This window comes from Populus euphratica, unplaced genomic scaffold (assembly GCF_000495115.2).
Source record: "Populus euphratica unplaced genomic scaffold, PopEup_1.0 scaffold73.1, whole genome shotgun sequence".
In the NCBI taxonomy this organism is placed as follows: domain Eukaryota; kingdom Viridiplantae; phylum Streptophyta; class Magnoliopsida; order Malpighiales; family Salicaceae; genus Populus; species Populus euphratica.
Window position 1 is genome coordinate 248229 of NW_011499895.1, and position 10022 is coordinate 258250.

Consider the following 10022-nt stretch of genomic DNA (forward strand, 5'->3'; position numbering starts at 1 on the left):
GATGGTATGTTCAAAAACACGTTTTGAGAACTTTGATTTTTGAGTTTGGATCAAACACCCTCTTTTTCAAGAACAAGCTCTGATACCAGTTGTTCCGACATTCAAGTATTCAAACACACATCAATTTACGTGGTTCGGCAACTTGCCTACTCCACGGAGTTACTGGTTTGTATTAATCAAGCTTAGAAACAATACAAACAACAAAACAAGGAGGAGGAGAAAAACTTATCTACTCAACTCAACTCTCACTCTAGCTCTCTCTGTGTTTCTCTCTATTTCATGTAATACTCAGCTATCAATAGCACGCTCTATTTATAGCTGATATGGGAGACAATCTTCTTTTTTTGATCAATTATGGTAGCCACCGTTTTTTTTTGTTTAGTCACCTACCATTAACTCTTGCATTGCAACTACATGGCTGCTAACAACTATTTGTGTTCATACATGACATCTTGTGTTAGCATTTTTTCAAAAAATAAGAAGAAGAAGATGATAGCTGTAGTAACAAGGTTTCCTTTCAAAACTAGTCGCTAGGCATCTTGTGTTAGCATTTTTTGAAAAAATAAGAAGAAGAAGATGATAGCTGTAGTAACAAGGTTTCCTTTCAAAACTAGTCGCTAGAGTGCTGCTCTGCTTGTTTCTGTTTAGGTTATCGCTATTGTACAATGGTACTCGCATTGCTTTGAAAGCATGTTTCCCTAACTAGACATTGACTTCAGGATCCACCAGAGAAACTTTATTTCAAGTTATCCTACCAAACCACTAATTATACTCTCTATTCTTCTTATTTAACTTGGAGGATTGCATGGAAAAGTAGCATACAGATTGTGAAATAGAGCAGGAAGAGCCAGTTTTATACATCGCTTTACAATCAGCATCCCAATATCAGGAGATGAAACAACACAAAAATGACAGCATGCCTAAGACATTCTAATGGGAAAAGAACTTCTTCCGTGACTGATGTGCACTGAGCAACATTTACAGTGAATAGGATTTCTACAACAAATCAAATAAGCCCCACAAATCTACTGCGTAATAGTCACTCCATTCAAAAATTAAAGCACAGCCTTACCGACTCCATTTTGCAGAACGTATCAAAACCTGACAATTCATGAAAGTTCGGTGATTGAGGCAGCAAAGGCTTGATTGCTCGAATTTAAAACCAAAAGTGTAGCATTGCCTGAAAATAAACGTAATATTTGTGATATCCGAATTAACTGAACTAAACATAAGAATGAAGAAATCGAATTGCTCAAACACGGTGGTCAAGTCCTGTTGTGCCCGAATGCATGAGTGAGAGTACAGAAGACATACCTCATGTAGAGGTTCTAAAGGTGGCTCATCAGGAACATGGGGTTTTTTCGTTGTCAAACTTCTAATCTCAGACTGTATTGAATTGAGCTGTTCGCGTATCTCTTTCAACAAATTCATTTCCTCTTCCCCTTCAGCAATAATTTCTTGCCTTGTATTGTTTCTTGCTCTCTCGAGCCTCTCAACTCTCTGACTCAGCTGTTGATACTCACATTGAGAATTGCTGAAACTAAATGTTGGGCGGCTCATAGGAGGCAAATTTCGGGGAACATTTGTCCCTTCTCTTGCCTTGGGTAATTTCTTCTCATGGATCGTAGAAAGCATGATTGTCTTTATCAGGCCTCTTTCATCTTTATTAGGTGATTCGAGAATATCCTTGGATACCATATCTGGCTTTTGAAGCCTGTTTTCACCTTCCAAAGTCAATTTGTGATGTTCTTTCACTGAAGATTCAGGAACTTTGCAACTCCCGGAAGTCTGAGAGACTTCAAAAATATCCTGGACACCTTCCTGTAAATCTTGATGCTGCTTAACTTCGTCCGAATGAGTAGCATTTGTTTTTCTTGTTGCATCGCCAGATGTTCCAATTCCCATTTGTGAAAACAATGACGGAGACCAAGTTCCACCCTTCCAGATCGTTGATTTATTTCTACCAGAATCTTCGTTGTCCGAAATTTCTTTTACCCTCTCATCTAACCTTTTGATCTGCTCCCAGAATGAATTCGCGTCTGCAGCAGAACTCCCTGGTTTCTTCTCCGAATCATTAACTTCGCGATTTGCGATTTCCTCCACATCGATTTCCATTGGATCTGGCACTGGGACTAAAGATCTCTTTCTTTCATTAGAATTTTTGTTGTAAGTGGCATCCGTAGAAGAAACCTGAGGTGAAGAATTAAATCTCCTTAAATTTCCCTTGGCACCACTATTCCCAGATAAAGGTTCGTTTCTTTGCATTAACAGATTCTCTGGAAATGAATTCTCATACACACCCAAATCATTACATCCCATGCTTAGTAGTCTGTACCTATAAGCCTGAACCTGGTATTCAAGAGATGCAATCTCCAATTCTCTCTGATATATGAGATCTTCGACAACTGCCAGAGCCTCTTCTGCATGACACATCTTTTCCTCTTCCATTCTCTTATATTGGCTTGCTTCCAACTTCAGTGAGGCCTTTTCTCCTTGCAGCCGCAATATCATGGATAAAGCTTCGCTTACTGCAGAGGCTGAGGCTTCTCGTTCTTCATCTAACTCTGTGGAAAGGTTTTGTAGAAGAAGTTGCTGTGTATAAAGGGCATCTTTCAGAGCTGCAATATTAGTTTCAGACGCCAGTGATGAACTATTTCCATCCATAAGCAATGAATTTAATATTGACTTCTTCCTCTGCACAAAATAGTAGTCACTCTTTTTTAGTCTCAATAACCCATTAACAGTTCTATTATTCATTTAAATTTCACCAGGTATCTTCAGCAACATGAACAATGAATTAAGAATCATACTGGAAAGCACATAATAGAGTTCAAGCAGGCACTTACAGGCGCACAGGGTTAAAAACTAGCCCCTGCTAAAACATTTCCGCGTAATAGTTCTATATATTTTGGTGTAGATATGAACACAAACACAAGTTCCTTTAGTCCTTCACACAACCCGGTGGCTCTCACCTCAAACACCCTCTTCTGCAGCAGTACCCTCCCTCCAGAAAACAGACCCCAGTGAAAAGGGGGGTTTGATCCTACAAGCAAGCAATGTTTTCGTATTTTACACTAAGATATAGCAGAACAAATAATGTTTTGACAGAAACAACCGGAGAGATGTGATGATCATTTTCATTGGTTGAGGAAAAATAAATCATAATCTCAACAAAAAGTAAGGTAGAAAAAATCCCTGGGAAATCCTGAAAGATGTAAGACGAGGAAAGGGAAAATGATACAAGCTGTTGGACAAAACAATAAAAAAAAGGCTGTTAGCAAAGGATCACTGTCCTCTTCAACAGATCCAGATATGCATCCCACTGTTCGGGCATAAAAACCATGCAAGCCAACCATGAAGCAAATTTCTTATCTTAGAAAACCCGACAGAATAGCTATAGAGTAGAGAAAGGCTTGCGAAATTCAGGCATAAAAACCTGCACAAGAGTCTAGGACAAGACCCCCCTTATTTTTAAGCAACCGAAACACAAACAAAACCTCATCGTTTCCAGATTTTCGTTCCAGAGATAGCCAAGTAAAATTAATAATAGAAATAAAACTGGTTTCCCATTGCTTTTCTACACAGCAGAGATGAGATTTGACATAAATGTTCGATCTCTTTCATGTTAAGCATCCAAATGCTGCTACCATTGAATGTCTGAATTCCTTAACGTATGTGTTAAGACAACTGTGCATCTGATCTAAATCTAGTAACCTCATTAGCGATTTGACCAGGATAGTTAATCTTCCTGTCACTTGTCAATTTATGATATTATTTGAGCTTATTTTTTTTATTAGATTAATTTTATGGCTTACCCGAAGTAAAAATGATAAGAACATTTTTACTTGGATTTTGCCTCTTTTTTAAAAAAATGAATTCAAAAAAGTAATTGATAAAATATCATTTTTGTGGATCGATCACAGCCTAGTTGCTCTCTCCTTTCTCAACGGCTGTTGAAGGATATTTTTTTTAAAATAAAAATAAAAGAAGAATTTTCAAGTCTCAACGACTATTAAAAGGGTCGTCACCACACACGCTGCGGCTTCAAAGAGAAACAAGATCATCACCGTAAACGATATTTCTATGGCGTGTGTTGCTTAAAAAAAAGAAAAAAACCCTCCTATTTTAAGCATCATGGGCTGTCCAAACCTAACATAAACTATCAAATTTGTTGACAATGAATACGAATTTTACTTGGTAGAAACAAGATCATTATCAGTGGACCCAACAGAAACTATCAAATCTGTTGGCAATGACTAGGGATTTTACTTAGTGTTGTGGGTTGTAGGATGCTTATTTTTTAATTAAAACTACATAAGATAATTATATATATATATATATATAAACACATCAAAAACATAAAAAAATATCTAGTTTTTTCAGGGGAAAAAAAAACAATTTAAAAAGAGAGTTGATGATACATGCCATCATCCATCTCCGTGTACGTCTGCGTGACAAAGTTTGAATTTTGATGCAGGATATAGGAGTGCACTAAATCAAAGAAGTTCCAATCTTATAAGAGGAGTGAAATGGAGACAAATCCTTAGCCACCCTTCTTCTTCTATCATGGAATCCAACCAAGTTATGGCCACCCTGATCATGAGGAGATATTAGTTCAGGCTGGAAGAAGAAAATTATTAAGTGCCACATGGATTAGGCAAGAAAGGACAGATAACCTTCATTAAGAGTGGGCTTTATAGCGATAAACTTTTTGGTTAAAGGCCTTTAATAGATGTGCACGCAAGCAAATGAGAGAGAGAGAGAGAGAGAGAGAGAGAAGCTCTGAAAGCGAACTGGGCATGGTACTGAGCCACTGATGCAAAGCCCTGGATGCATTTAGGGAAGATCTGGGTGGACAATTCAATAGTAGAGGGCGTTTCCGATTAAATGCTAGAAGGCTTTCTAGCCCCATGTAAACCTATCCATCATTTAACACACTGACAATTGCAGAATTGTTCATTGCTTGGATCATTATCAACTAGTTGGAATTCAACACAGAAGTGAAAGATGCTGTAACTGTCTGAAATTAGATACCTTACAGTAAATGCATTTGAACATCGATACACGGAGAAGTGTAGCAGCTTACACTTTACGTGAACAGATTTCAGTCAACACTCCACAATATAGGCTGAGGCCGCAACTTCATTTGCTACCAACCGCATTTAGTCCACCGGAACTTCAACTTCCATCTTCAAATCAGAAACTCCAAGAACCCGCAAGTAATGTAATTAAAAGTGGGCACTGCATGCGAATTTAAAGAACTATTTACATGAAGAAAGTAACAAGTTAATTGTCAAGAGAAGATAGATGTTGTTGCAAGAATCTTATGGGAAGGGCTCCCCTGTCAAAGAAACAAAGAATGGAATGGTGGAAGTTCAAATGGCCAGTTTTAAGGCAATAAAAAAGAATATAATCCATAAAAGTTCACAAAACAATGCAGATGTAACGTCTTTCAGCATTTGAATTAGCTCTAAAAGAAAAAACAAAGGAAAGAAACTGTGATCAGATTTGAATCGTGGGGGTGCATGGGAGATCAGATTCAAAGAAGGTTAGAAACGCACATGCCCTGAATTATGGTGAGAATTAAACAAGGTATGGGGGCAGATGATGATGGAGACAATGCACCCAAATTCAAGGCACCACATATGAGGTTTGACAGAATCAATAATTATAGTGATTAAACAAATGGATGGCACTTGCATGCACAGGAAAGTAAAATTTAGAAAGCTTCGAATAACAACCTCAAGAAAGGTTTAGATTCCATAAATCATAATCTCCACACAAAAGTTAAATTGTGTTCTACGCAATTCTCAAGAGCAGAAAAAACAATCCTGTACCAGGCACAGAACAGAGTCCTTAGACAAGGGAACTCCTTCCCTCTCTTTTCCAAGGCAGGAGTCGAAGAAAGACTTGACCATTTCCTCCAGGACAGTTTCTTTCCAATAAAGCCTTCTACTTCCAGCTAAAATTTGCATTTCTACTCGCATTAATGCAGAAATTGACTTTATGGTTGACCACATTTTTTCAAATCTTGAACCAAAAGAACAAAAGTGGGATTTTAATGACTCTAGTCTATCATCTAGGTCCATGGCCCAAATTTAACTTCTGATGCTATGCTGAAAAGGACTAGAAAATAATTTCAAGATCAAGCCGCCATTACAGATGCCATAGCAGCCATACCAGAAGACCACCCTGCTACAGTCCGCAACCGCAACAGTTATAATAACTGCAATTCACCACCACTTGGACTCCCAGTGATATTACATCAACTTTGGAGTCACAAATTCTCTACCAAAGAAGCATGCTTGGAAAGCTAATTCCTAAGGCACAAATTTCAACCCAATCGCCCTCTAGACAAGGAAACATCAAGTTTACCCATCAAACAATAATATTTTTTTCTCTCAAGGAAAGCCATCCGAAGTGTGTAGCGCTTGTTTCAACCTTACAGGAAAAGGAGGAGGAAGAAAAAGAAAATAAACCTACAGTAATGCCACTAAGTTATTGGTTGTGATCGCCAGAGATTGATTTAAGGTTACTGTGCGATCTTGGCTACTACATCAAATTTAGGTTTATTTTAAAGGAGTTTGATAGGGTAAGTCAAAAGATTTAGATAAAAAAAGTTTTTATCTTTCAATCGATGTTAGCTACAACATCAAATTTAGGTTTATTTTAAAGAAGTTTGATAGGATAAGTCAAAAAATTTAGATAAAAAAAGTTTTTATCTTTCAATCTAGATATCAATCTATTTTCTACAGCATGTTATAAACTTATTAATTTATCTAAAAACAGAGAGATCAATATATTAAAGTTGAGTCTAAGATCTACTAATAAAGTAAAAAAATAAAAATAAAAATATTTTTTTCAAAGTTATGAATTCTATTTACTATAAAAAATTATTAATGATATTAAAAACTTTTATAATAGCTTTTAATTTACTTATTTTACAAGGATTTTATATCAAATAAGAAAAATTAATTAGTCAAATAATTTAATTTTTTTTACATACAAAGCATCAAACTTTTATTTAGCAATGATTTTTCAACAATTATTTCTCTTGAATATTTTTCACTATTATATGTGAAAAATGGTGAAAAATAAACTTAAATTATTGTTTTATTTATTTTCATCATTTCAAACCTAATTTTAGTTATTTTGGGCTTTATTTATGTCTAACCCGTTAGTTTTAAGGTTTACATATATATACTTTTATGGAAGGATTTTTTTCTAAGGTTATCACATGTTGTGTGCTTATTTTTTTTTAAGTGGTTAAGCGATTTCTATACTAAGTTCTTCAGTGAACTTATAAATTCTTTAAAAGATTAATCAATTTCATTGTGATTTATAATTTTTTTTTGCATGTCATTATGAAAATAGGGTATGTGTAATCAAAATGCATATAACTTTGGTTTTTAAAGGTAAGATTCTTGTTGGATCAAATTGCAAATTTTTTTTAAATCTCAAATTAGGAATTTTAGGGATAATTTTGTATCATAATAGGTAAAAATGTCTTTTCATAATCAATTCCTCTATGTTATTTATATCATTTAGCCAATAATTGAGCCTTATATTTCTTGATATTACCATCGGCCTTTCACTAAATTTTAAGGACTTATTTATTTTCAATGGCCTTACATCATTTTGGTAAATCAACTAATTTCTAAACTTAGTTTGATTTCATAAATTCCAACTCTTCTTTTGCATCTTTAATCTATTTTTTCTTTAATATAGTACATAAAAGCTTCATTTATATTTTTGGGCTCCTCTTTATCTTTGGTCTCAAGACAATAACGAGGAATGCTATGAGGATTAGTTCATCATAGTTGAGATTGATTCATTAATGAATCAATAGAAATATTACTCCAACTCATACCAATAATCATAAATGGATTAATTATAAGTAGCATTTAAGGTTCACTTGAAACTAATTCATCTTTCTCTAAATTGCTCCTACTTTGAAGTGAGCCAATTTGTATTTATATAGCAAAAACATTCCAGTCCTAAGTTTCATAAAGAGATAAGTCTTGGTCTATTTCCTTCTTTCTAGAAAAAATATTCTCTAAGAATATGACATCTCATGATTTAAATTCAATTATATTTCCATCTTCTTGCTCATCTTTGAACATATTCTTTTAAGCATTTAGAATATCTTACAAAGATACATTTCTTTCTCTTAGACCTAGTTTTTCATATTTATTAGAAGAATCATAGTATAAGTAGCATAGCCCAAGGTTTCAAAAAACTCAAGCCAAGTTGTTGTATTGTCTTCATATGGCATAATTGTAAGAAACTTAGAGGGTACATGGTTAATTACATACATAATAATTAATAGTGCATCACTCTAATAAATAATAAGCAAATTTGCTTATGTCATCATTAACCTATCTATTTCATTTTTTCTTTCGCAACACTATTTTGTTGTGGCATTTTAGGAATAGTTAATTGTTGTTCTATCCATTTTTTATCATATATTTTTTTTAAATAGATCAGATAAATAATCATGACCTTGATCAATTCTCAAAGTTTTTATTTTCATATCTAATTGATTCTCCTCTATATTCATAAATTTATAAAGCAATTTAAAGCTTCTAATTTATTTAAAATTAAAAGGACATAACTATATCAAGTAAAATTATCTCTAAAGGTGATGAAACAAACACCTCCTTGTCTTGCCCTCAATTAATTGGACCACAAATATCAGAATGAATTAATTGTAATGGAAATTTAGCTCTATTACCTTCTTTAAATGGTTTTTTTACTTTTTTCTAGTTAGAAAATATTCATAAATAAATAAATATATTTTCCAACATTTTTTAATAAGCCTTCTTTGGCTAGAGTATTCATTTGTTGTTGGTTTATATGACCTCGCCTTCCATACCATAAAAGTCACATCATTCACATAATTAGTATAACATGTAAATAAAAAAAAAACATATATTATTTGTATTATAATTAACATTTAATATATTAAAACCATCCAATAAATATCCAATTCCGTAAGAACTTGTTTTTAATGATAGGTTAACATTTTTTTCATGAAAATACAGATTAAAACTTAGCTTAATAAAACCTAGAGAGAAACTAAATTCCTATGAATATTTGAAACATATAATACATCATAATTTATTATTATATTACAATGGATATGAATTACTTTTTTGTACATACGTAATTTGTTAAAATCTATATATAACACAAATATATCAAGTGAATATACATTAGGTTAATGTCTTTATATATCTTTAATATTATATTTTTTTATGAATTCTTTATTATATATATACAGGCACGAGTGAAAAACTGATGCTACATCTCAACTAAAAAGTCAATTTTTAATAAACTATTGTAGTTTCTTGCCCTAATATTTGAATTCATGAAGCCAAGAAAGACAGCAAAGCAAGCCAAGAGGTGTGCAATATTGTCTTAGGTTAATGTCTTTATTTATCTTTAATATTATAGTTTTTTATGAATTCTTTATTATATATATACAGGCATAAGTGAAAAACTTATGCTACATCTCAACTAAAAAGTCAATTTTTAATAAACTATTGTAGTTTCGTGGCCTAATATTTGAATTCATGAAGCCAAGAAAGACAACAAAGCAAGCCAAGAGGTGTGCGATATTGTCCAGGCACAGCTAGAAATGTGTTTGGTATTGTGATTATTGTTACAGTGGTGGTTTAAAAAATATATTTTATAAAAAATATTTTTAGTTGAGATTAGGTTAAAAAAATATATGTTTTGTTAAAACTATAATTAAAATTGAGGTTAAATAAAAGTAGTTTATACACAACTAGAAATGTGTTTGGTATTGTAGTTACTATTATAATTGTGGTTTAAAAAAAATATTTTATAAAAAATATTTTTAGTTGAGATTAGGTTAAAAAAATATATGTTTTGTTAAAACTATAATTAAAATTGAGGTTAAATAAAAGTAGTTTATACACAACTAGAAATGTATTTGGTATTGTAGTTACTATTATAATTGTGGTTTAAAAAAATATATTTTATAAAAAATATTTTTA

At 33.0% G+C, this 10022-nt stretch overlaps 1 protein-coding gene across 5 annotated transcripts; it reads right to left on the bottom strand.

Moving 5' to 3' along the window:
- Nucleotides 1–825: 825 nt before the first annotated feature.
- LOC105131886 (uncharacterized) lies at nt 826–6422 on the bottom strand. Of its 5 annotated transcripts, XM_011035076.1 has the most exons (4): nt 5040–6422; nt 2973–3043; nt 1315–2694; nt 826–1180 (listed from the first exon to the last, which is right to left on the bottom strand). In XM_011035076.1, exons 3-4 carry the CDS (start codon nt 2662–2664, stop codon nt 1157–1159), a joined length of 1374 nt encoding a protein of 457 aa, XP_011033378.1. In that variant the 5' UTR covers nt 2665–2694; nt 2973–3043; nt 5040–6422; the 3' UTR covers nt 826–1156. The 5 variants fall into 5 exon arrangements, with proteins under 5 accessions (XP_011033378.1, XP_011033379.1, XP_011033376.1 ...); XM_011035077.1 differs by lacking the exon at nt 2973–3043; XM_011035074.1 differs by lacking the exon at nt 5040–6422 and having other exon boundaries at nt 2973–3736.
- Nucleotides 6423–10022: the final 3600 nt, after the last annotated feature.